The sequence below is a fragment of the Paroedura picta genome, chromosome 6 (assembly GCF_049243985.1).
Source record: "Paroedura picta isolate Pp20150507F chromosome 6, Ppicta_v3.0, whole genome shotgun sequence".
Lineage (NCBI taxonomy): Eukaryota > Metazoa > Chordata > Lepidosauria > Squamata > Gekkonidae > Paroedura > Paroedura picta.
Genome location: NC_135374.1, coordinates 67699837 through 67727561, shown reverse-complemented (window position 1 = coordinate 67727561; position 27725 = coordinate 67699837). Strand labels below are relative to the sequence as shown.

The window sequence follows — 27725 nt, the reverse complement described above, 5'->3', positions numbered from 1 at the left end:
TTGACATGGTCGAATATGATTCTCTTCAGTCGGTTTCGTCCCGGTCCCCTCAGGACTCTGAAGCCAAAACAAAGACTTTCCAGGCAGCGGGAGGAACGCAGCACTCGAGGGAAGCGACACTCGCGGCAGGAAGGCGGGGCTGAGCGCGCGGCATTCCCCCTCCCTTCGATCCCCGCCGCCCAGGCTCCCGTTTCCTTCATTCCGCAAGTGGGGGAGGGAGTGGCGGCTGCGCAGAAGCAGGCCCGATCCCTAGGCGTTGGGGCTTTGGGAGCGCGGAGGGACCGTGTCGCGGGCTGCGCGCCTTGGGTGAGTCCCGTGTTCCCTGCGGCTGGCGCGGCACGGCGCGGCACGGCAGAGCGGGGTGGAAGAGGGCGGAGGGGGGCAAAGTGGGCGCCTTGCCGAACAAGTGGCCCGTCTTCCTCGGGGTGAGTTTGTGACGGTGCCCGGGGAGCGGGCTGTGGAGGGCGGTGTCACGCGGACGGATGACTTGTTTGCCTGCGGAGCCGCGAGCGGATAACAAAGCCGGAGCCTGTTGGGGAAGCTTTGGGCCGGGTGGCTGCCGTCGAGAGGGCTGGTTCCGTAGCGGGGCGTCCGGCGGCAGGTTGCCTGTTCGGGAAGGAAGGACCCGTTCCTGTTTGCTCCGTTTCGTCACGTCGATTGCTGGTGCGGCGTCGAGCCTCGAAAGCAAAGCACTTCAGGATGCTGCCGTCCCATTGGCAGCGCTGGGCCGCCGTGCGGGGAAGAAGCGGGGCCTCCGTGTTGAGTTAGTTGTAGGGAGGTGGGGAGATCTTCCCTTGTCGCGGCACACTGGAGTCTTGGACTAGGGTGGCCGCTCCAGTACAGGAGGACGCACTTGGCTCCTGAGGTAGCGATATATGTATGAAACGGATTTTCCTACTGAATTCTTGTAGGGCACATGAGTATTACTTTGGAGGTACAATCAAAATAGCGACTTTTTTTGTAGTTGCCAAACTATTTAGAAAAGTAAAAACAATACCTGATTCACACTGCAGCGACCCTGATCTCCAAGAGTGAATTGGTGAATACTACAGAGGGATATAAATGCTGGTTTTGACTAGTCAAAAGAGGAAGATGTTTAGAAGAAGAAGAAGAGTTGGTTCTTATATGCCACTTTTTCCTACCTGAAGGAGGCTCAAAGCGGCTTACAGTCGCCTTCCCATTCCTCTCCCCACAACAGACACCCTGTGGGGTGGGTGAGGCTGAGAGAGCCCTGATATCGCTGCTCGGTCAGAACAGTTTTATCAGTGCCGTGGCGGGAGTGCAGAATCGAACCTGGCATGCCAGATTAGAAGTCTGCACTCCTAACCACTACACCAAACTGGCTCTCAGAAGAAGGGGATTGTCCCACCTTTGGTGAAAGAAAGGACCTTAAGCAATTTCCTCTCCTGTATTTTCACTTCCCCGCTCCTTACCATATTAATCCATGTTCAGCTTACTAGGAAGCTGACCTCCTTTATGCCTTGTCACCTCTGTAGTGTCTGAGCCATGGCCTCTTTATAGTCCTTTCTGTGTTTTCTTCTTTGCCATCATGTAAGGAAAAGCTGGCTTGGTACTCCAAAGTTAGTTGTGAAAAGACTAAAAATCATTGCCAAGTGGCTGCACTGAATTAGTTATTGTCTAACTTATGGACTCTCTGCTTTTGTACTATTGTGCAGTCAAATGTGCTCTTTAAATATCAGGACATTAGCTGAAGCATTGATGATATTTATTTGGGCTTGTGTGTTGACTGTTGCAAATCATCAGAAAGGATTTGGTTTATCAGCATAAATGCTTTGATGCTAAAACCAAAAGATATATACATCTGCTTAGCCTTGTTCTTTGAAATACACTCAAGCAAGCATAAAGTTTATTAACATGAAATAGGGTTAAAATGAAATAGGCCTGGAGGATCATTGTCCATGGGGTCGCGATGGGTCGGACACGACTTTGCACCTAACAACAACAAGGGTTAAAATTCATGCGCACCACATACCACTGCTATGTACTTAACGGTTAAGATATGCTTACCATATACCGTATTTGCCGGCGTATAAGACGGCTGGGCGTATAAGACGACCCCCAACATTTCCACTCAAAATATAGAGTTTGTTACATTACATTACAGTACTATGGGCCACTATGTCTATCCTACATCCCACATACACACTGTATCCCACATACAGTACTATGGGCCACTATGTCTATCCCAACTGAAGTGCACCCAGCGTATAGGATGACCCCCCCCCCACTTGGAGGCATGTTTTTCAGGGGGGGGAAAGTAGTCTTATACGCCAGCAAATACTGTAAGTCAGTTCAGTAATGATTTGCCCTTTGCATCTAATGCTGTAGGCATTAGGTCCCAAAAGCCTGTGTTAGGTGTTAGACTTTTGCTGTGACAGACTAACAGTGATTCTGGAACAATAAAAATCTGCTTGTAAGCAGAAGTCTTTGTACATCATGCCAGCTGCAAGAAAATGTGCTTGTATGAACCCGTAGAATGGTTTATTTCATGATGAAGCTTGGTATTATTGCATTATAAAAACAGCCTCTCTTGTGAATGACAGCCACTGTGCTGGTGTAATTCTTGATGTTCTTGTCTAAGGTAAAGGTATCCCCTGTGCAAGCACCGAGTCATGTCTGACCCTTGGGGTGACGCCCTCTAGCGTTTTCATGGCAGACTCAATACAGGGTGGTTTGCCAGTGCCTTCCCCAGTCATTACCATTTACCCCCCAACAAGCTGGGTACTCATTTTACCGACCTCGGAAGGATGGAAGGCTGAGTCAACCTTGAGCCGGCTGCTGGGATTGAACTCCCAACCTCATGGGCAAAGCTTTCAGGCAGCTGCCTTACCACTCTGCGCCACAAGAGGCTCTTGCGCCACAAGAGGCTTGTCTAGGGCTCAGTAATTTCTAAGAATTGTTTTGTTTTGTAAGAAGCGTACTGTTTCCTAGATAGAATGTTGTACATGTGTGAAATGGAAGACTTGGCCTATTATTGAATAGTCATAAATGCATTATCCATGTAGTCTATCAGCTACGGAATGTCTGTGGAAGGGTTGCCCTGACCCCTGAGCTGGAGCAGGCTTCAGGGTTTTTTTTAATCTAGAGTTTTACAGGAAATGAATCTATTGCATTTCTTCTTAAGTCTTGTTGCTAGAATATAGAGCAGGGGTAGTCAAACTGCAGCCCTCCTGCCAGCGAATGCGAATGCTGGCAGGGGCTCATGGGAATTGTAGTCCATGGACATCTGGAGGGCTGCAGTTTGACTACCCCTGATCTAGAGTTTCCATTGAGAGCTTCCCAACAGATGTAAAGTCTTTTTGTATTTTTTGAACCTACAAAAAACCCACACAAACTTAGTAATAATTTAGAGGAGTGAAATTGACCAGTTCCTTCATTGTCAATTGTTACTGCTTGGTTACCACAGTAGCTACAATCAAGATTGGAACAAAAAAGAGTAATTTATTAATGTCCTGGTGGTAAAAAATAAAATTCCAGTTTTGATTTATCCTTTTCCTTCTGCAAATCACACAATGAGTTCTTCTTTTAATGCCACTTTATAGTTCCAATACATTTTATAATGTTTTTTCATGCAAAGTAAGACAAAGTTAGGAACATCAGCAATTGAAATGAGTGGAGCAAAAAGCCTCACAAAAATATACTGATATGAAAACAAAAAGAAATGGAAAACTTTTAACCCATAAACTGTTAGCCCCGAAGAAATGTGGATCTCAGTGGAGGATTTGTTTGTTTTGGCAACTGTTGACCCAAAAGCAATGTTTAATGTGAAAAGCTAAATATAGTCATTATAAATACCAGACTAAGTTTTGTGTTTTGCATTTGCTGATTCTTTCACTGAACCCTTGATTTTTAAAAATTTTTATAAATGTATAATGCAGTCACTGATGTAGACTTGCAACCAAGCTGAGAACCAGTGGTCCAGGGGCCTCTTGAGGAGGAAGCTGCCTTCACCCAATCAAAAATCTTCATTACGTGAATAGATGCTAGAAATTCTTTGCTGCCTGTGCCCCCCTATGGTAAGCGACCATTACATAGGCAACACTATGTATTTACATGTGGCTTCTACCTCCCTTGGAATGACTTAAATTTCAGTTGGGCTTCTAATACATGCATTGGGTTAGGTTTCTGCAAGCCATTAAAATGTATCTGCTGCAAAAATGTTTTGAGTGCCCTCTAATTGCTTTTCACCAGAAAGCGTATCTAAACTGGAAGCATTGTTCTGAAGAAGGAAGCCTTTTAAAATAAAGCTGGGTACTGTTTTCAATGACAGAATTTTGTGTGTGAGATAGTAGGAAATGTATTTTGTGGGGGAGAGAATAATTCCTATATATTCCACTAAACAAAGAATAATTAAAATAGTTCTTAACTCATGTAAGTTTTCTAACAACTCAGTTTATGGTCTATTTTATGTCTACTTTTGATTCAATTCGCCAGTTAACCAAACTAATGTAATATTTTGAAACTAGGAAAAAAGCCCATTGTATAAAAAATACAGTGGGCGCTAGCAGGTGGGGGCAGAGCGAGGGACAGGCGAGGGCAGCGTGAGGGAAGGAAACGTACCTGAAAGAGGAGGCATTTTCGAGGGCGGGCGGCGGCGGCACGGCGTCCTTGTCTCGGCGGTGGCCCGGGAAAGGAGTGGAGAAGGGAGGCCGTGACTTCGTGCGGCGGCTCCCTGGTGGCCTGGTGCTGTGCGCGGCGGCGGCTCCTCGGCGGGTTCTTGTTGTCGGCGGCCATTTTTTAGTTCGAGCGGGCCAGTGTGGGGCTCCACACACCCAAAGCTGCCTTATACCCAATCAAATTGTTGGCCCATCAAAGTCTGCTGAAACTGGCAGCGGCTCTCCAGAGTCTTGGGCAGTGCTCTTTCATGTCACCTACTGTCTGGTCCTTTTCAATTGGAGATTAATATTATTATTTATTAAATTTGTATACCGCCCTCCACAGCCCCTCCAAGCTTGCTTGGATGCCAATAACCTTTTAGTCATGACAGAACAATTAGTGGGTCCTTATTTATTTTGATTTAAACCCTGCTTTTTGGTGGTGTGTTGACTACCAAAGGAGCTCACAGATATCAGAATCTAACACAAATAATGATTACAGTGCAATACAGAATTGGAGGGAATTCTCAATTGTGCTGGATCCCAGCATGATCAAAGGTTGCCTATCTTACCTCCTCTCATGGCCTTAGCAATGGTATTTAGGCTGGAAGGACATCATCTCCAAAATACACATCAGATCTCTGGGCCCACATTTTGGGCTGTAGGACTTGTCCGTAGCTGACAATTTAGTGCTTATTATTTGAAGTCTCACCTCCAGCTGCTCTCAGTATTGGGGGGGGGGTTGCATTGCTGTTAAGGAGCCAAGGGAGCAGGGAGACACAGCCCTTGCGATAATAACATGGTCCCCCAGGGACCTAAGCCTAGGACCTCTTGAGCCAGTGAATTTCTTCCCTACCCTGCCTACACAATACAAGCCCACGTGTGTCTCATATTGCATCTGGTTACTGATAATAGTTGTATTTGTATAATGATTCATTTGCAAACTGTTGACTTTGGGCTTTTATTGTTAGTTGTGTTTGTTGTAACCTTTTGGTGAACTCCTTTGGAAATTTCTGCAGGACAGAAATGTTTTGTTTTAATAAAATTGCAGAATGGGGGAAGTTCAATTCGTTGACCATTTATTTTCTAACTCCAAATGCTCATAAAATATTGTAGAGAGACAGAGTTAGAAATGAAAGCTGCAAAGACAGGGAAAGTACAGGACTCGCCTTAGGCTGTATGTCCTTGCATCAGTGATCACACTGATCAGCAGCACCACCAGTATGATAACTCCTGTTATGTGCTCATGCAAACCTCCACTTCCTTCCCAGTCCCTGCTCACTGTGTTGCCTGTGTTTAGACAGAACCTTCAGTTTTGGCGAACTTTAGTAGCTGATGCAATACTGTGGTTATGGATGCAGTGATTTTTTTATTACTATTAACACCAGGAAATACCAGAACAGTTGTCAGGAGGCCAGGCTGTCGGTCGTTGATCAGGACTTCATGGTCTCCATGATGACCATGGGCCTGTCCCAAGTAATTCCTGGCCCCATACATTTAGCATACTGGGTCTTGTCTATTATTCTGATGAGGTGGGTGATCTGGAGAGAAGGGAGTTAAAGCTTACTCCCTTGTCATGGACAGATCATTACCTGATAGCTTTTGAGTTACTGTTTCCTCTTTCTTCCATGCCTGATTAATTCTGATGGTTTCCTATTGGTACTTGCCATCGTTGCCACTTCAGCTGCTGCTGAGTCTGTTAAGGGTCCTGACCACTCTTTGGAACAGGGAAATGGCCTGGGCTGTTGACACCTTCACCCCGCAGACAAAGCTAGCCTCTCTGGCTTCCTGGAACACCAATGAGGATGAAATGGGAGGAGTGATGGCTAGAGCCCTGCTGGTGGAAAGGCTGGCGCGAGAGGGATTAACACAGCATGGAGCCCATATAAGAGCCTGTTCCCGGGTGGTGATGGAGACAAAAAGGCAGGGCTTCTCGGCCATCATTGTGTCTGTACATAATCATTCAGCTGAGTTGTTTCGTGTGTTCTGGGGGATTTTACATCATAGCCAAGGGAACTGTGTGCAGCCCTTAGAAGAGGTCTTCAGCATATTTGGACTGCAGTGTCACCAGTATTTATTTATTTAGATTTATATACTGTTATCCCTTGTGGCTTAAGACAGTTTACAGAGGACGTAAATTGCGTCGATACTGTACATCATGGTTCAGTGTGTCGTTAACAATGTGTCAATGTAAGCAGTACTCATAACATAGGTAACAAATGTTTATTCACGGTGACAGTAGCCTTACAGATGCACCCCCATAGAGTGAGTGTATTTGGATCGGAGTGGGTTCTGGGTGCCCAATAAGTGTTGTCATTGGCTTCAATCAAATGCCTGGCGAAAAAGCTCCATTTTGCATAAACTGTGATAGCTCTGACAGGGCCTGAGTGTCTTCTGGGAGCTCATTCCACCAAATGGGGGATAGAACAGAGAACAACCTGGCCCTGTTTGAGATCAAACGTACTTCTTTGGGTCCAAGGATCATTAGCCAATTGGTGTTGGCTTTTGGGGGGGCGCATGGGCAGAGAGGCGGTCTCTCATGTACACTGGACCTAAACTTCATATGGCCTTAAGGGTAATAAGCTTAAACTTAATCCAGCAATCAACTGGTAACCATTACAGGTGTTAGAGTATGGGCCGGATGTGGGCCCTCCAGTGTGTTCTCATGAGAACCCCGTGTGCTGCATTCTGGACCAGTTTCTGGATCAAGGATAAGGGTAGGCCTGCATAGAGAGAGTTGCAGAAGTCCAGTCTAGAGATTACAATCACATGGATCACTGTGGCTAGGGGTTTTGGGGCCATGTAGGGCACTAGTAGTTTGGCTTAGCGCAGATGGAAGAATGCCAGCCCTGCTACTCTTGTGACCTGTGCCTCTATGGAGAGGGAGGCAGTTAGGATCACACCCAGATTCCTGGCAGAGTGTGTCACTGATACTTGCACTCCATCCAGATTGGGTAGTCATGCTTCCACTCTTGGACCTTTTCTACCTAGCCTTAGAACCTTCATCTTTAAAGGGTTGCGCTTCAGACAGCTCTAGCTGAGCCATCCCTACACAGCTTCCAGACATCTGGCTAAAGCTTCTGGGGGTGAATTAGGGTGGCCCTCCTTCAGGAGGAAGAGCTGGATGTCATCTGCACCCAAGTCTAAATCTCCGCACCAACTTGGCAAGAGGGCACATAACGACGTGTCATCAAGGTCTCCCCATCTATCTAATATCAAGGATGCTCTTGATGTTCTGAACTAGTGCCTGGAGTCAGTAATGGACTGGATGAAGGTGAACAAGCTGAAACGTAATCCTGATAATACAACATTTCCTTGGTTAATAGAAAGGCTCACCTGGGACTTGAGATCTCTTCTGTCTTGTATGGAATTATATTCCCCTTTAACAATCAAGTTTGCAGTTTGGGAGTGCTACACAACAGACCTTTAAAAATCAGGTGACTGCAGTAGTTCAGTGTGCTTTTGCCTAGCTTTGGCTGATATGTCAACTATGTCTGTTCTTGGGTCAGTCAGATCTATGCCTTAGTTACATCTTGACTGGATTATTGCTGTGCACTGTACTTGGAGTTACCCTTGAAGAGTATTTGGAGGCTGCAGCTAACATAGAATGGTGTGACTAGACTGCTAGTCAAGGCCAGCTATCAGGAGCACATGACCCTGATATTACAGCAATTACACAGGTTAATCGTACAAACCCAAGCCCAATTCTAAGAGTTCATTTCAGTCTTTAAGTCTTACATGACTAGGGACTAGGATATCTGAAGGACCATCTTCTCTCATATGTTCCTTGCTGGTAATCAAGATTACAGGGAAGAGGCCATCTTGACTGTCCAATCAATTAAAGAAGCTTGTTTGGTGGGTACATGACATTTTTAGTGACAGCCTCACAGTTAAGGAACAATCTCCCCAGGGAGAAACACCTAGCCCCCTCATTTTCAGTCTTTAGGGGACAGTTGAAGATGGTTTTATTTTGCATTTGGTTGTGGTCTTAAATTTTGGCTTTTATGTTTAATAAAATTGTATTTTATTGTATATATATTTTTATTTATGCTGTAAGTCTCCTTGAGCTCTGAAAGAAAAATGACTAATAAATATTTAAATAAAATAAATGTGGGGAAATTTTAAATGCTGTATTGTAGCCCCTATGGTAATGAATCAATTATGTGAGATTATTTGTATCATGCACATCCTGTTCCTTTGCATTATTTGCTGTTGTGTTCAGTTGTTGCCTGTCAGACGTGGCACCAATCAGTGTACTTGGATCAGCTTAGTCAAATGGTAGTTGTTGAACAGAGTCCCTGTGGATAGCTTAGGGCAGGAAATCTCTTGCTTCCTGGCTGGCTGCTTATATTCTGCTTAGTTATTTTGTACTTTGCATTGGAAACCTAAATAATTTACAGATATATGTTAGAATTGTACAGCTTTTTCTTGGTAAATATAGGGGTGAAGTTAAACTCTCCAGAATGAATACTTAAAAACAAAACTTTTTGTTACCCTTCCATATCATAAAAAGATCCAACATGGCGTTTTTAAACTGAATAAAGAGATGTTAGTATGCCTTTCTGAAAACACTGTTGCTTCAGTTCTTTGCAAGACTATTCTTATGTTTAAAAAATATGCCACAATGTGGTAAATGTTTCACTGTACTTAGGAGATCAAAACATGTAATTTTTTTCCCCTTCAAAGGATTGGAGGAGTTATTGGGTATTAAAATTTTCAAGTATGGATGGACATACACAGACTTGAATGAAGGGTACATGGAAGGAAACAGTTCTGGGGAACACTAGAAAACTACTAAAACCTAGAATAACCATTTTAAGTTCAAGAATTGCAGAGTTCAGAAAGGTTCATTGGTTCCATATTTTAGTTGCCTCTGGTATACGATTATAAAGTTTGCAGCTGCAAATATTACATGGCATTGAAAGAAAAACAAAGCATGACAGTGAAACAAAAACGGATTTGCTAGAATTCCCAGAATAGTTCCTGCAATGAACCAGAGAACCTGTAAACAGCTGCTTAAGCTGTATTGCCCTGTAAGTGGACAAGTGGACAAGGTAAGAATGATGAGACTTCAGCAAGCACAATTTCTTGATATGTTAGGTAACAACCAAGCATAGTACTTTTTAACTTGATGACTAGGCTGGTGATGGGAGACAAATCTTGTTTCAATAAATTTGAGTTCTTCTTTGTTGACCAAAGAGATACTGCATGTGAGAGCACAGGCTCACATAAGATTAATGTAAGGGTGTTGGCAGAAATGTTTGAGTTCAAGAAATAATGTGAATCGTTTATAAAATATTTAAAACATATGACTAATTTAAATTTGGTACAAAGAATTCCAGCAGGCCCAGAAAACCTTAGTGGTATAATGCAAATTGCAATGATATATTTAAAGACTGAAAAAGATATCCTGAGCAGTAATCTATAAATCCACAGGTACCACCAATTTTTCATGCACTTCTGAAGCTTCCATTGAAACTAAAGGATAAAATATAAAACAACGTATATGGGACAAACAGGTGGTCTGTTATAGATAAACCTGTAGATACCTGATCAGAAGGGCTGGACGCAAGGACAAAGTCCTCCTAATAGAATTGTAGTTCAATTGTCAGAGTGAGAAGAAACCATTAGGAAGTTGTTGGCACCCATCTAGTCCAGCATTCCATTTCCTACAGTCACCCACTAGATGTCTTTAAAAGACACCAAACCTTGCATAAAGAGCATAGTTGCCCCTGAAGGAGCAGCATTCAAAAGATTCGAAGGTTATAATTCCATGCTCTGACCTTTGACCTCTCCTTCTCCATTACTTCCTCTACTCCCTCTATGGTTCTAGCAAACTCACTCTTGATTAGAGTTTCCCAACTGGGTTACATGTAACCTCAGGGTTATACCCATTGGGAAGAGAGAGTTTTGAGGGAAACTGCTCTGTGATGACAACATTCCCCAGCTGGCTGCATGTGGAAATACAGGATATCAAACTTGGCTCACCAGATTAGAAGCTGCTGCTTTTAACCACTATACCAAGCTGACAAAAATCGTGCTACTGGAAGAGCAGTACCAAGACAGAGCCTGTAAATGTATATGCCTCTTTGTGTCCCGTCTTGGTTTTCCATTGACTGAGCAACTCTCACCAACTCTGCAGAATAGTCCAAACAGTAAAGCTGGCCTATCAATAGCTCTACGAATAGTTGCATGTAGCAAAGTTTGTTCCAAATATAACTACAGTGACAATACCACTTTACTGATCTGATCTGTGTTTAATTTTACCAAAGTCAGTCTTTGAACCAACACTGAGGCAGTATAGGAAGTGCTAACAACAACATCTCTTCAGAAATATTACAGTGTGAAAGAACAGGTAACTCAGCAGGTGCCAGTTTTACTTTGCAGAAGGGCACATCTACTGTATGTAACTTTTATGAGTATCTAGTGTTTTGTCCTCCAGAAAGCAACAAAGGCATCTGTATTTAGACGCATGAGTTTTCACCGATTCATCTATTGGGAAACAGCTGCTGTGGAAACAGTCCTCAGACAATTGGAGACTTTCTGTGCATGGCAGGGGCGTGGGGACAATAGTAAGAACTTACAGTGCCGCATTATAATTGAAAAATATTGTGGCACAAGCAAGTAGTGAACTTCTTTGAATTTAAAAAGGATACAGTCTTAATTATCACTATTAAATTCATAATGATTCTTAAAATCTTCGCATGCACTGTTTAATGTGGAAATACTTCTCATGTCAAGAAAGATTCTGAAGATATATTTGCTTTTTGTAATAACATACAAATAATGTATGGAGCCAAATCATTTCTATTCATTATATAATAGGTTCTATCAAAGCATTTGTGCAGGTATGCATCATGATGCCAGTAAGCTGAGAGAACTGCCAAAATGGCCTTGACTCTTCAGGCTGAACATCCAGAAGGATTTTCGTTATATCTTGAGCAGCATTCAAAAAATGCACTTGGGCATCATTATATCTAATTCTGACATGGAACATAAGATTGTGGATCAACAAATCTTACAATAAAGCCAGAAATTCACAGGAAGGATTTTTCTCCAAGCTGTGGTGAAACCCTAGGTTGGCAGAAAAATATAAAGATATAAAACATTTGAAACCCATATTGAAGATCAGAAATCCCCCAAAATCATAGAAGAAAAGTGTATGCCCATCTGAGATCTTAGTGGCTATTTCCAGAGATACTAGACAACCCCAACCCAGTTTGCTATGGACTGCCAATGTCACCACAGGGTAGATGAGAGATTAAAATTAGTAAAATAAAGAAGGGAGTGAAACTAAAGGTGGAGGAGGCAGAGATGAAAAGGGAAAGTTGAGCTGAGGGATTGTGAAAGATATTTTTATGTATTCCGGGGGTTGCTCTCCTGTATATAAGAGTAATGGATGGTGTAATTTTCTTTTGTGCTAGTCAGTGTTAAAGAAGTATATCATTATATGATGATACAGGATAAAATGGAAGCAAAGATCTTCTAATAGTATTACTTGTATGCTGTACCCAGAATAAACCAAAGACATTGAATTCTACCTCTTGCCAGGAATCAAATGATATGATATAGGAAAGCTAACTAGATGCCTAGGGTTTCTTAAGTGCACTACTCTGTCTGAATCGGGCCTGAACAGAGTAATCCAGAACAATTGGCTTGGTATATTGAATGAACTTACTATAATTTGACCTCATGAACTATGAAGACTCTGCTCTTCAGAATGCAAGATTCCCATGGCAAATGACAGGATTTGAAGCAAATGTGTGCACCAGATAAAATATAGGTCATAAATTATTTGATCTTGCAGCCAGTGCTCCGGCTTCTATTGCAAATGGCATCACCCAGATTCTTCGACCTATTTGCCCTTGAAGTCTTTACTTATTGATTGTTTCATAAGGTAGCCATTTTGACATGCAGTAGAAGAGGTAGATTAAAGTCCAGTACCACCTTGGAGACAGCAAGGCTGGGGGGGGGGGGGGGGGATAAACTTTTGAAGGTGAAATCAGATAAAGATATCTGGAAAAGGGAGCTTTGACTCTTAGAAACTTTTATCTTGGAAATCTTGGTCTCTAAGGTGCTACTGGACTGGGATCATATTTATATCACAGTTAATTTTTCTCCAGGATAGTCAAGGTGAATCACAACTCAAATATTTTAAAACAGTAATAATAAAACATCTGTAAAACCATAGAAAATAACACAATTTGATGATGTTAGCCATTCAGTCAAGTGTGACTCTAGTGATCCTATGGGTCAGCTGTTGCCACAATGTTCTTTCACAACTTCTCTTAGTTTTGCAATGTTCTGGCTGGTGTGCATTTTGATGTGTTCTTTGTCAGCCTGGTTTCCTTTTACCAGTGACCAATCCAAGCCAGACAGGGATGGTGGAAGGAGTTGGGACGCATTGCCTACCTGATTGGACCCCTGGGGAATCACTGTCCCTGGAACACCAATCAGGTAGGGGATGTTCCACCCCTAACTGCCTCCACCTCCCTGACTGACCCTTGGGGAGGGCACTCAACCCCCAGGGAACCAATCGGGTAGGGGACACTCCATCCCCAACTGGTCTCTCTCTGCCTTCCATCTGCCAGGCCTTGGTGGAGCTTCCTGGTGGGAGAGGGAGGCAGGGTGCCCCCACCAGAGCTTGCACCTGCTCCAAGCAGCCACACCGTGGCCTCACCAGGCCTCAGTGGAGCTGCCTGGGGGGAGGGAGGTGGGGATCCCCTGCTAGAGCTCACTGTCTATGGAACCCACGGAAGCCTTCTCCAGCACCAGAGTTAGAATGAATTGATTACCCTCTTGTCCAATTTTTTCATCATCCCACGTTTCACAGCAATAAGCGGCTATTGGAAGTATGATAGATTGGTAATCAGGCTTATGTTTTTGCTTTTCCATGTTTGGTTCAAGCTCATAATTGGTGAGCGACCAAGAGGAATTCTATGTTTTATTTCCATATTGAAATCACCACTTTGATAAATTTGTGATTAAAAAAATGAATTCTTGAATGCATTTGATCTTGTCAGCATCAACTGTTATTATGACATGTCTAGTTTTTACATTGGTCATTTTTGTTTACCAAAAAGCTATCCTACCAATCTCTGCTTCATAAATTCTCTGGATAGAACCATGGGGGCTTGAACTTCTAGTATCTTTTTCCAAACTACCAAAAAGCCTGATGCATGGGCTATGACAGAAATACTTGTCTGCAGGAAGGGCATTGACCAAAGACACTGCCCAGATGAATGGAGCTGGTGCAGTGGAATGTAACATGCCATAGACAAGTGAAGTTATCCAAATTGGATAAAGATTGTCAAAATATGTGGTTCTTCCACTTATCTGGTCCAGACCAAATATACTATCACAGTGTCTCCCAGTTAGGCATTAGTTCAGGGGTGAAGGGAGTATCTCACCCGCACCATGCTGATCCTGAAAGAGAAACTAGGTAGATTTTTCAGTTCAGCAGAGTTGAACTTGTCATGTAGGTCCTCAGAATTGCATATCGAAGCCTAAACAAATGTATGGACTTCTGCTTTGGCCTTTGTTCTGATAGAGTATGAAAACCACCTGGACACCACATAATACGAATTTCAAGTAATTTCTCAAAGAGCCTTTTATGTGTAAGAAAGGCTGTCTTACTGGAGGCTGTTTTACTCTTTAAATTAGTGATGGAGTGCTATATGTCATGGGGCAGCTATCCAAAGACATTAGTGTAGCTTTCCACCATGTTCCAGTAAACAGAAGATTCCTTTGAGCACTTTGAAGATTTCTAATTTGAGTAAGCTTCACCAAGGTTGAATGTGTGCCAGAATGCATTTTTAAATAAAATTGGCACAGGTTTCAGCCATATGCATTATGATGTAAAACTAGAGGTGCCTTTGGAGTTCTGTGGTTTATCTATAACCTAATGCCCAAAGGTGCTTCACAGAATTTTTTCACAGAACATTTGTTCCATCTGTTGGAACGACTGGAAGTTCCATATTTTATTACGTAGTCAAAATCATCATTGGTTCTTTTGTATTATTGGAAACATCTACGTTTGATATCTCATCACCCTGTTCCATAAAACATATAATTAGACCTTTGATCGGAGTTTATTCTTACTAACAGTGTCCCCCTAGGAGTTCAGACAGATAAGAAGAGTCTTTCCTAATATCTCAGATCCTTTGAAAGACTAAGGGACTAAACCTTGGACTGAAATGATGCAAAGCATATGATCAGTCTCTGAGCTATGGTCTCTGCTTAGGTTTGGGGATGGGCAAGCGGCTTTCTGTTTGCCTACTTGTCAGCACTATGAGGCAAATTTACAACACATTCAGATTGGTGAAATTCAGGGCTAGGTGACATTATTGTGCTTTGGGGGTACCTAGTATTTAATCCAAACCTGCAGCACCTTGTGGGACCCAAACTTGTTTTTATTAATAGAAAAGTGGATAGGGCCATGCAGATGCCTACAGCTGCAGAACAGCCACACACAGACTTAAGAGGTTTCAGCATAGAAAAATAAAAAAGAAGAAAAATGCATGTGCATGTTGTATGGTTTATGGGGAAGAGGTAATGCTTAAGTCATTGCTTTGCTTCTGTTTTTGTTGCAGGTCCTCCTTCTTATGATTTTTTACTACAGTTCTGTTGTTGGGAAGGTCAGCTTCCATCCATTATTTTACACATCATAGAATCATAGAGTTGGAAGGCATTGGGGTCGTCTAGTCCAACCCCCTGCAGAATACAGGAAATTCACAACTACAGTTCAATAATTTGATGTTACTGGGGCATGAAATTAACATAGGTACTTAAATTTTTAAAGTAAATGCTGGTGCCCTCTCCTAATAGGAAAATTTTTTTTCATAAGAAACAATTCACACATGATGGGCTTTTTTGAGCAATTTTTAAGTTAAATAGCAGGTAGAAAGATTCCATATTTCAAGTATAAGGAACTTTTTCTGCCTTCTTAAACAGAACGTTAAAATGTCTAAAGATGGTATTGCAAAGCTATGCTAAAAATTACAAACCCAGTGTTGTGGGTTTTCTGGTAAAACGGGAATTGAAAAATTAAACATTTGATTGATTGATTGATTTAGTTTATATACTGCCCTCCCCTAAGGCTCAGGGCAGTTCTCATAGAATGTAAACAAAGAACAGTGCATCGAACTCCGTGACTATATCAAATAAAGGTAACAGTAATAATAATAGCAATAAATAGAGAAAACAATATTCTAACAGTAAACAATCTAACCCCCTTGAGGTTCAGGGGAGGGCAGTTCAGAGGCCCAGTTGATGTTGTTTAGCTTCGGTCAACCTCAACCAAATGCCTGGCGTAGGAGCGCCCTTTTGCAGGCTCTGCAGAACTAACTCTGATGCCTGAATTCTTTTTTACTGCATGGCCACATTTCATGCGGCCCATTCCCTTACAGAGTCAATTTTTATTTAGGACTTTTGCTGAATAGCACTGTTAGCATGTTGATAACCCTATGATCAAGGACTGATTATTCCACACTTTTGTCATGAGCACATAGACTGCTGTTATTTGGTCTGGCAGCTGAGTTCCCAAGAGGCACAGAACCGGCATCAGATCTGTCGGGAGGCTTGGTCCCTGCTCTGTTGAATGATCTGCTGGGTGCTGTTGAGGAAGTCTGACTAAAACGCAGGTGGGGGGGTTGACAGAGGGCTTGTTTAAAATGTAACAGTCAGTTTTCTATAGCTTAAGCCAGGGGTAGTCAAACTGCGGCCCTCCAGATGTCCATGGACTACAATTCCCAGAAGCCCCTGCCAGCATCTGGAGGGCCGCAGTTTGACTACCCCTGGCTTAAGATGACAAGACTTGCCATTTGTCGTTCACATGAGGTCAGTAGTACTTACCCCATTCAAGCACTCCAGTTGCTTACTTTGCAGGGCATGCTTGTGCGTTTGCTCTCTAGAATCGGCACATGCAGACTGCATAGGAAAGACTGAATGGCACCTCTTAGGTTCCTTTTTTCTCCACTTAGGCAGAGTGAGGTTTAATTATTTTTCTATATTTTTCATTACATTTCAGAGTCTTAAACAAATACATTTGCATAGCCTAGAAAGGTGACAGATAAACAAGGCAGAAGGGCATTGAGCTGTAGTAACAGCAACACCTTGTGAAACTGGTCTTTGTTGCTGTGATTGTGTCCCTTGCTCTTTACAGTTCTTTATCCTCCAGCCAGCCCTGGGTCATGAACAGGTAATGGTGTTTATTCAAGGCTGCTTGGGGACTTGGCAGGCATTTGCACTTATGCAAAATTCCTACAGAGTACCATGGTTGATGGCAATTTTCTGATCTCATTCCTTGTTTCAAAAATGGCTTCTCACGTGTTGCTCTATTACTCAGATGCAATATATCAGCCTTCAATTTTATTTATTTATTTATTTATTTATTTATTGGATTTATATACTGCCGATCCCGGCTTGGCCCACGGTGGTTTACAAGGATAAAATAATAAAATGCAATAAAACCCCATAATTCCCCTTAATAATAAATATTAATAATACCAAGGCAGTAGGCAAAAACAACTATCTATTCCCCCTCGTTCAGCCAGGGGACAACCATCCTGCTGTTCTCCTAGTGGGAGTGAGGCACCAGATCAATCAAAAGGACACAGGGAGTCCTAGATCGAATGTCGGGACCCCACCCTGGCCTCAACCGTATGCTTGGTGGAAGAGCTCCATCTTGCAGGCCCTGCGTAAAGCTGACAACTCCGACAGGGTCCAGGAGCTCATTCCACCAGGCTGGAGCCAGGGCCGAAAAGGTCCTGGCCCGGGTCGAGGCCAGGCAAACGTCCCAAGGGCCTGGGACTGCTAAACCCTTTATATAATCTAAACCCTTTATATAATCAAGAAATACATAGAAAGTAACTATATACATTAATTATGTTTGTTAAATTCTTAATTTATTTTTATTTGTATATACATATAAATAAATAAATAAATAAATAAATAAGGGAATTTTTATGACACTTATCCTGGGGAAGCATCCCAAGGCGGCTTAACATAAGGAAACATAACATTAAGAGTGATAAATTAAACCCCAGGACTAAAAAACAAGTCACTAACAGCTTAAAATGAATTCAACTAAGCACACACTATGTCTGTTTTAAAAGGTCAGCCCCTGAGTTAAAATACTGACTAAGCAAATACGTTTCATCATGACACCTGAGAAAAAGCAAGCGCCCACAAATGAGGTGCCACTCCAGGAAAATCCCTGGCTCTGGTTGCCACCCAACCACCAGGCAGGGAAACCGAGAGCAGAACAGATCTTAACTGGCAGGCTGCATAGTATGGGAGGAGGTGGTCCTTCAAGTACACAAGCCCTGATCCATTTAAGGTTTTAAAGGTAAGAACCAGTACTATAGTGATGCTATAGCTTTATAACTATTTATCAAGAAGTATAAGCAAATGATTGAGAGTTTTTTGGTTTCATGTTATTGACAATGGGCTGCTTATTGTGTTACAGGAACTTACAGTGGCTAAACATGGATAGAGGTAAGCTTTTTCATATATTTTCTAGTTTATCAGTTACTTATATCCACCACAAGTTGTTTTGTGCATTTCCCCCCTCTCTTTCCTTTGGCTATATTCCATGTAGACATATGTGGCGGACTGCAGTTTTCAAAAGCTTAGAAAAAGAGTAAAGAACTGAAGGGTTAATTCTTCACAGAGCCAGAGGGGCTTGAGTGACAGGCTGCACCAAGCAATCTAATTAGTTAGCATCAGCTGAGCAGAGAAGGATTTGAGAGCTGCATGCTGAGGAGAGTCAGCCAGATTTCTGCTTTGACTGAGCTGAGTATTGACAGTCAGATTTTTGCATTGACTGGAGAAAGTGATTTTAGTGGTACTTGAACGCGGTTTAATATGGATGGAGAACTGGGGGAAAGTTGGCAGAAGAGTTTGGGAAGTAAATAGAGACTCCCATTCAAGCCAAGGAAAGGGGGATATATTTTCAAGAAAGAGAAGAAAATTCCCCAGATCTGAAGAGTACAGAGGTCCCTGGTCTGCTGTGGTTAGAAACTGCCTTTAGAGACATTCAGATTCTGTTAAAAATTCAAGATGATTTTTTTCAAGAGAAGGGGGTTGGGTACTGGAAGGAAGGTACCAGCCTTCTGGTAACTGAAATAGACATTATTCAAAGGAAGAATATTGTAGTGTTTGTAGTGAAAATACTGGAACAAAATGCTTTCTGCATGAAAAAGTAAGTTGCTATGAAAAGCTGGAACTGTGCATTTACTGGTTTTACTTAAGAATTTTAAGTTTCTGATTTCTCCTGATATTTCTCCCATCTGTGTTAAATAAAATACTTTATTTTTTAATTTCAAATCTTCTCAAGTGCCATTTAAGTTGTTTAAACTGAAGCGGACTCCTGATCCATCAGATTCCTGGGCTGAGCCAACAGGCAAAATATCAGACTGCCAAAGGGTGGAATAGATCTTAAGAAAGAAGAAAACAGTTTTATAGGGTAGCTTGGTTAGACAGGGAAAGGAAAATGGTGGGGAAATCTTGCCTATGAGGGAGGGAAGTGGGTAGTGTTGTCATAATATGTTATCAGTTAATTTCTCTGTTTTACCAAAAGTCTTCATTGCTATGCTTGAATTACTTACGGGAGGGGAGTCAAGTGTATTTCCAGATTCAAGTTGGATTGTATATACATTAGTGGGTTAATAGGCCATACACAGAAGACTTGCTGTGGTGGAAAGAATTAGAATCACGCTTTCCAGAGTGAAGCTGAGATTTTTGAACACTTGAACATTGATGAATGGACTATACATACATATATTATATATATGCACACACACACACACAAATTATTTTCTTTTGTAATACCATATTAGTAAGAACCAGTTTTAATTCACCTCATGACACATCAAGAAGTCCTAAAGCAAGTTGGACATACTACCTAAGTAGACACAGAGTTGTACTTTTTTTTTTAAGTTGTGATTTTTAAATTTGCAGGGTGCCTGCTGCTGAAGGAGGTATTCCTAAAATTCTTAAAATTAAAATTACAAAAATTGCCATTTAAAAAACACATTACCTAGTAGCTATATTTTTGTGTACAAGTTAACCTATTGAACTTCCCTCCCTAAAATGCTGGCTTCTGATTTGCCCATAAGTGCCATAAATAATATAATCCCTTTTTCTGCTACACTTGGAAACAAATGAACATCCATCTAAAAAGTAAATGAATATGGGCTTATACATTTAGTTCGATTCAAAACAAGATTGATGGTAGAATCTGAAATACCTTGAATTTTCTGCTTCTCTGCCAGTGATGTCATTACTTGCCCTTTGTAATGGCGAGTATTTAAAAATATAGCTTTTACAACCCCTTTAATTATGAATAGAAACTTACAAACTTACAAATAGGGTGGGGTGAGGGATGACTGGTGTGGAAGGTTTTTAGGGTTATTGTTTTTTACTCTTATTTTATGTGTTGTTAGTCACTGTGAGCCAGCTGGCCAGGAGCGGTGGCCTAAAAATGTTACAAATAAATAAAATAATAAATAAAAATACAAGTAGTATGCTCTGATCCCAGAAACTGACCTGTGTTAACCTAAAACTTTAAATCACTTTCCAATACTACTTTTGTTTTCTTGTCTGCAGTTTTCCTCACAGATACTAAAGCAAACTCTGTATTAAAAAGATATCCACGGGCAAATGTATTTTTGGAAGAACTTAAGCAAGGAAATATTGAACGTGAATGTATAGAAGAACGCTGTGACTATGAAGAAGCAAGAGAAGCTTTTGAAAACGATGAGAAAACTGTAAGTTCGTCTGAACTGGTGCAGGAAGTCTAGTAGTTTGGATTGTAATCAAGTACTGGGATTAAGTATTCACATATTGTGTTACCTTGCAAAAGAAAAGATACAGTACAAAATATTATTATTTAAAGAACTGGAGGAATATAGTAGTTTACAGAGTCTTGGACATGAACAGGCCTTTCTGTGAGGCAGCCCTTCTGTGAAACATTTACAGGGAGTGAGTCAGTTTGACTAACTGTGTTGGGAGGCTGAATTCTTTGGTTCTACAGGTAAGTACATCTGATTAACTGGTTGTGTCAAAACCTACACCCATGAATAAAGATGTTTTGTGGCTCAGAGCTGTGAGGTTTGAGTGAATGAAACATCATTTATAGGGGTAAAAAAGGGGAAAACAGAATTGAAGTTTCACTGTTAAAAGACACGGGCCAAGAAATATGCTTAAGGATAGATCTTAAGACTGTCCTTAAAAGTTCATTCCACATTAAATCATTGTTAGAATTACTGAGGAATTTTATTTTGACAATTTTACTTTCAGTAGCAACATATATAGCTAATTTTCTATAACAAAATATGCATGTTTGGGTTATGTATGCTAAAGGTAACATATAGATTAGATTTCATTTATTGTCTCAAGAATACCATTGTATTTCATAGCTAGCCATAGAAAATATATTCACTTCTCCATGTTGTTAACATGTGTAGTTGGAAAACACAGGTGTACTAGATATGCATCTGTGTCAGCCTTTTTCAGCTTTTTTACCGTTGAGAAACCCCTGAAACATTCTTTAAGCTTTGAAAAGCCCCAGAAGTGGTGTGATGGTACAGAATGTGGTTGGGAAGAATAGCTGTGTACACGCTCACCTGGGGCACCTCCCCTTCCCACCCCCTCCAGGCCCATCAGGGGCCATGGGGGGGGGGGCTGACATGATTATATATTGTCATATTATCCAGTAAATGTTCAACAATTTTTAACATATATATAAAAAATTAATTAACTCCCACCCATCCAGGAAACCCTTCCAGGGCCATCAGGAAACTCCAGGGTTTCACAAAACCCTGATTGAGAAAGCCTGATCTGTGTGAATAATGACTGCTGCTTAGTTGGGTCTAAATTTGCTTTGGAGTAGCCAAGCATTATAAAGAAGCAATTTTTTTTGTCCTTTTAATTCTGCTGGAGTGGAGCGTTTAGGTTTTAATACCTGGTGAAAGGAAATAGAGACAAGAGAGACCACAGAAGTATTCACTTCTAAGGGAACCTTGAAAACAAATTTATCTGAGAGAAGATAATTTTTTCTAATGAGAAGAAAATGCCATTGCTCTTAGAAGTGATAAAAAACCCTCTGATGGTAGTCGAAATAGCTGTTTGAACCCTTTTATAAAAATTCATGTTAATACCTATATATGAATATATGAATTCATGTTCATACCTATAGAAAGTTAATTTTTTTTGCTGCTTTGCTGTTGTGCATTTAACTTAAGGGGGAAATACTCTCATTTTCTTTACTCTGGTTTGTTTTTAGAGGGAATTCTGGAAAAGTTATACAAGAGGAATCCATGGAGAAATGAACAGTGGGCATAACTGGTATCCATTTTATCTTGTTTTTCCATTAATCATTGGCCTTCTCATTATTCTCATCATCATCTTTGTCACATGGAGATGCCTCCTCAAAAAGAAAATGCGTAGACGATCAATGTATGCACATGGCAGTACCAGGGAGGCCACAGGTGACAGAACTGTTACTGATGGAAGAAGTCCTCTTCCTCTGCCACTCAGCATTCTTCATTCCCCTCAGGAAGACATGTTTGAAGGCAATGGGCATTCTCCAGGATATCTGAGCTACACAGATGGACGTTCAGATTCTGTGTCAACGAGGCTATCCAATTGTGACCCACCTCCATCATATGAAGAAGTTGCTGGTGAAAATGGAATGAGAAGAAATGAAACTGCAAATCAAATGGATCCACCTCCCCAATATGAGGACATAGTGAATGCTAGTTTGGTTAATGGAACTTCAGTACTTTCTGTTCCCACTGGTATCAAGTGAAGTAGGAAAAACACTAATATCTCCTTTATTAAAGAGAAAAAAGACCCTGACTTTTCCCCAGCACTTTATTTCAGCTTAATGTTTGAAAATCTAACTAATTTACCACTCCCTCCTCTACTCCAATATTGGTTTGTTCTGCAGAACTTCCACCCCAACAGAGTTTGCAGAGGGGGAGACAAAGTGATAATTGGCAGTTCCCAAGATGCCAGTTCCATTGGCTGCTGTTACTTTACATTATTGATGAAAGTGCATTTATTGCAAGCATAAAGGGTTTCTAATGGCAAAGTTAGAAAAAGGTATTTACATTTCCCCAAAAGATGCTTTTTATAATCAGAATTTTTCAGATGCCATGGTTCATTGCAAGCTGCACTAAGGGCTTTACTTTGAGTCAAAGTCTGCAAGTACAGAAATGAGCAAATTCATGGCATAAATGTGAATCTTGCCACAGTATACCAAAGAAAGTTAGTTGCCATAAGTGCTGTTAAAACTATTTGATATAAAATGCTCTCTGTTGTGAGAAATATAGTATTTTGATGATCATGCTCAAGCAAAAACCCTTGCTTTGAAAGGGGGAGAAGTATGAAAAGCATATTTTGATTTTAAAATGTGAACTCAAATATTGATTGGCTGAAATTCTCAGTCAATAAGTATTATTATTTACTATGTCAGTGGAGTTAGAATTCTACCCATCGACCAGAATAACTATTATAAGAAATGTATTTTGAGATAGGGGATAAAACCGTATGTGAGGAAATCAGTCCTAGACAATGGTTTCCTCTATTTTATTTTTGTTAAAAATGAGTGATTATGCAACAGTCAGATAGTTTGTGGGGTAACTTTTTCCTCCTGCTCACAACTCAGTTGTCAACCTTTTTATTTGTTTCCTCTCTGTACCACCTAATAAGTGATATATAGAAATATGCTTTATTTGCATTTGGCTGCATCTTGGTGACCAGCGCCTATTTTGCATTAATTTCATGTGTTACAATGTATGAAATGGCCTACTTTTCCAGGGTGTATAACATTCCGTTCTTTTTGAAGGGGTGAGTTTTACTTCAACAAAGAGCGTTTGTTACAGCTGGTTATTCTGTGTTTGTGTATGCCAAGTTTTAAAAGCAGATAAGAGGTCTACATCTACATCTGAGAAAGAAATCTAAAAGCAAATTTATTTCTAATAGTTTTTATTGATATGAGAGCACAGATGATTTGGGAGGCATGTTTACTTTCAGGGCAATTTCAGAATATTGAAAAATGGTGCAAGACTCTTTACTTTTACTCTTGATTTCAATTGGACAGTAGGAGGCAATAAGAACTTATTTGATGCATATACCCACTGTCATGATCTTTTGGTGTGTAAGGGAGGTGAGATGCCAAAACAACACATGAAGTTAAGTAGAGGTACAAATTATCTCTGTTCTTGCTAGTATTTACTCCTTCCCCTCTGTTCTTTGAGCTGTTTGGCTTCCATATTGCATTGATTACCAAAGAGGAGCTTGCCAATGTTTCCTAGACTTACATACCACTTTCCCCAATAACATTAGAGAAATGAATCCCATAGAGAAGCAGCTGGTAATTATCATGTATTTCTACTCATAGTATGGTTAGATTATTCATTGAATCCAATACAGTAACACAGCAGAATTACCTGCCCTCAAAGGAGGGTAACTGGAAAAGGGCATGTTCAGAATTTCAAATGGGTGTTTTGATTGATTTATTTTATCACTGTCTGTTAATGGTTTTTCAAGTTATTTTAATTTGCTTGACACACCTTTAATGGCAGCAGGAAGGATGTGTGTGGCTGGTCTGTGTCCAACTGTGTAGATACATTTAATTTGGATTTTATGATTTGGGGATAACAGGGAATGTGCACAAATTAGCTTAGAAGCTTTTTATAAAAGTTCACTTCCAAGTACCAGTTTTAGTATCTTTTATGCTGCTGCACTACAGCAATGTGGAAGGTACAGGTTGATTCTGGATACACCTGTTTCTGTATGATGTTGTCACACAGCTATATAGGTGTTGGCAGAAGGCAGTTGCAAGGGGACAGGTGCATGCTCTATGGAGAGTGACTTTAGATTTCAAATAAACATTGGACAAGTTACTTGTGTGAATTCAAGTGGAAATCTTTCTGGGGTTCAATGAAGCTGCAGGGATATTTAGTTTCTATAAAATGAGGATGTGTTTTGTTTAGCTGTCATTGTGTCTGTCAATTCCTTTTTCTTGTATTATCAAGGAGGATGCTAACAATGAATATAGAATCAGGTGATAGTTATTCTAAATGTTGCATCAGATGTGCATGGTCTGTGGATCTTCCCTGCTTTCCTCTGTCCCCATCCATTTCCAGGCAGTGGAAGGTTGATCCCTGAGTTATGACCCAAGTGGAGTAATAGATTTGATTGTCTTAGGTGAGAAGGGGGAAGGGATGCTAAATCTTCTCTGCTGCTTCTGTCAACAGAATCAACTTGGCAGAAGGAAGCAGGAAAAGTTTGTGATCATCAGTCACTGGTAGATCATGTCCACTCCTTTCTTTGAGGGGATTCTAATGTGTTGGTGTTGGTTGAGCTAACAGCCAGTCATATTTTTATACAGTAATGTCCATTAGTATAGGAGTGACATATTAGTTTTGCTTCTCTTCAAACCTGCCTGTCTTTCACAGCAAAAATATCTAAGGTAGTAAAGGTATAATTTATTTTTCTACTTCAGTTGCAAAATCTTAAGGACAGTGTTGTTGGTTGTTTTAATAAGTTCACCAACGTCTTTCAGTAAAGTATTTAATCTATGTGATACACATGTACCCTACATGAAATGATTTGCAAGCCACTAACAAGCAAGTTGTGAAATGGGTGGAAATGTGTATACAGTTACATGTATAATCCATTTTGGCAACAAGTATAATGTGTGCATTCTCCAGCAAAGAAATTAAGCAAAGTTAAGCTAAATTTAGCTCTGTTATGCTTGGATGGGACTTTCCTTAAACCTTCCAGTGCCAAAGGGCTAATTTAATAACTTACCTGCAACAAAAGGGTACACAGGATACTTTGCAAATGAGCAGTGTGAGTTTTCTATATGTTAATGTTCTTAGTGCACAACCATAATCCATCACTTCTCCGCCAAAGTGCCTCTCTGACTTGGAGAAAACCCTTGGGGCGGGGCAGAAAGAAATCCACTATTCAGCTGCCCCAGAATATTCCCATGTTTTTTTGGGTAACATTTAGATATACCTTGGTGGCTCCTCCTGAAACAGAATCAGACACTGCAGGGGACCACTGCTGGCCATGTTGATCTGAAGTGATGACTGAAAGTGCTACGCTGATATCCTTCACTACATGGATCACCTGTTCTAGGCCATGGTTGGTTAATCAGTATTTCTGTAGTAGGAATTTTATGTTACAGATAAGAAGATGCATAACTTACTTTTTTGAAGAGATTACTGATCATTCTCTGCACCTTCCTGAGTCCATGCTTATCAAGTAACACAAACATGATTCTTTAAGCAAACCAGCTGTAATCTTCTCGTTTTTATAGGATATCTTAGTTTTTTTCCATTCCTTACATAAATTTGTTTTTTCAATAATTCCAATTTTATGAGCTATTAAATCTGAGGATTTTATAATAGCTATATTTTTGTGCTTTGCTGTTCTGGTTTGACTGAACATTAATCCAACTCACAACAAATGATTTTATACAGAACTTCATTTTTTTTTTACTGAAATGTGCTTAAATATATTGACTGGAATTGTTTTCCTGCAGCAGGTAATATAGTAAGATACACAGCCTTACCTTTGTGTTCTGAAAGCCTGGAACATATTATTGTAAGTTAAGTTACTGGTAAGTTAAAAGTAAAAGGTGAAGTTAAAAGTTAAACATAAAAAAGTAAAAGGTGAAACATTCTCTGCATCAGATATCACAGCCATGATCTTGTGAAGTTCTAGGTGCTTGCATCTTACTCAAGAGCAACGAGGCTATGGATGCCATTACTTTGTGTTGACAGTTGTCATGGGAGCCAGAGACTTCGGTGCATATAAATCTCAATTTTATTTCAGTATTAAATATTTAAAAAATATGGTTTACATTTAGATTGATATTTTAACATGCTTACGTTGTATAAAGTTTGTGGAATTTTGATATGCAAAATAAACTATTTTTTAAATATTTGGTGTCTCATAATAATATTTGACGCTAGGCCAGAATGCAAAGGTTCTGTTGCACAGCCTTGGTTTACCGTATTGTTCACAACCAAGGCTTATGACAACTTTGGTTTATCAATATTATTATATAATTAATAAAAATACAAGAATGTGTCAAAACTTTGTATTATGTGTTGTCATGTTTAAACAATTTTTTGAAATGAATGAAATAATTTAATGTACTTTTTGTACAGCACACAGTGGTCGTAATACTGAAATAATTATTCCTCAAAATATAGAGCTTCCAGTTAATTTTAAATAGCATTTTAAATTTGCCAAATATAAGCATGTTATTCTTTTATTTTGTATTTAGCATATTGACTGTTTTCAGTAACTGCATAGCTTTCTAAAGCAGTCAGGTTAGAGTATCCACATACTTTGGTAGTGAAATATTGTCATGCAGTGTGGTTGATTTCACAGCTGTTGCCATGTGCTAGCTATAATATATGAACTAGAGCCTCTGAAACTAGATTTTAAAAACCCTCAGATTAAAAACTACTAGGCTGCAATCCTAGTACACATTTACACAGGAGTAAATTCCAGAGATCTGAATTGGATTTATTTATTATAATAATAATACAATTTTATCTTTAGGCTGTCCTTCTAATGGTGCTCAGGGTGGGAAACAACATTTATAAAACATCATGCAAATAAATTAAAACCATTTCTAAACTAAATGCCCCCAACTAAAATTTCCAGATGGGTTTTTGGCATTGGTAGCTGGTCTTTCTATCTCCTCTAGCAGTGAGGCCAACATTTATTTAATGGTCGCCCTAACCATAAGCCTGGTGGAATAGCTCCATCCTGTAGGCCTTGCAGAACTTGTTAAGGTCTTGCAGGGCCCTGATCTCCCACCATATTGGGGCCAGGGCCAAAAAGGCCCTGGCTTTGGCTGAGGCCAATCTCATCTCCATTGGGCAGGGGATCCTGAGCAGATGTTGTTCTGAAGTGTTAGTGCTCTAGAGGGGGGGGGTAGGGGGATAAGAAAAAAGACAGTTCTGTAGGTAGGCCAGTCCCAGACTGTTTAGGGCTTAAACGTTAACACCAGCACCTTGACCCTGATTCAGTCTCCAATCTGGAGCCAATGCAACTGGGAGAGTACTAGAGTTA

The 27725-nt window shown here is 40.6% G+C and overlaps 1 protein-coding gene across 5 annotated transcripts; it reads left to right on the top strand.

Annotated features, from left to right (window-relative positions):
- Positions 1-26735, top strand: PRRG1 (proline rich and Gla domain 1). Of its 5 annotated transcripts, none has more exons than XM_077342934.1 (4): positions 1-425; positions 18085-18113; positions 20226-20386; positions 21904-26735. In XM_077342934.1, exons 1-4 carry the CDS (start codon positions 16-18, stop codon positions 22426-22428), a joined length of 1125 nt encoding a protein of 374 aa, XP_077199049.1. In that variant the 5' UTR covers positions 1-15; the 3' UTR covers positions 22429-26735. The 5 variants fall into 5 exon arrangements, with proteins under 5 accessions (XP_077199049.1, XP_077199050.1, XP_077199053.1 ...); XM_077342935.1 differs by having other exon boundaries at positions 166-306; XM_077342938.1 differs by lacking the exon at positions 1-425 and adding an exon at positions 3286-4037.
- Positions 26736-27725: the final 990 nt, after the last annotated feature.

Bases quoted from the DNA above. Each gene is read 5' to 3' on its own strand.
- PRRG1 (XM_077342934.1), top strand. From the start codon at position 16: ATGATTCTCTTCAGTCGGTTTCGTCCCGGTCCCCTCAGGACTCTGAAG. The intron at 426-18,084 runs GTGAGTTTGTGA...ATTGTGTTACAG, and splicing joins AGTGGCCCGTCTTCCTCGGG to GAACTTACAGTGGCTAAACA. The intron at 18,114-20,225 runs GTAAGCTTTTTC...TCTTGTCTGCAG, and splicing joins GTGGCTAAACATGGATAGAG to TTTTCCTCACAGATACTAAA.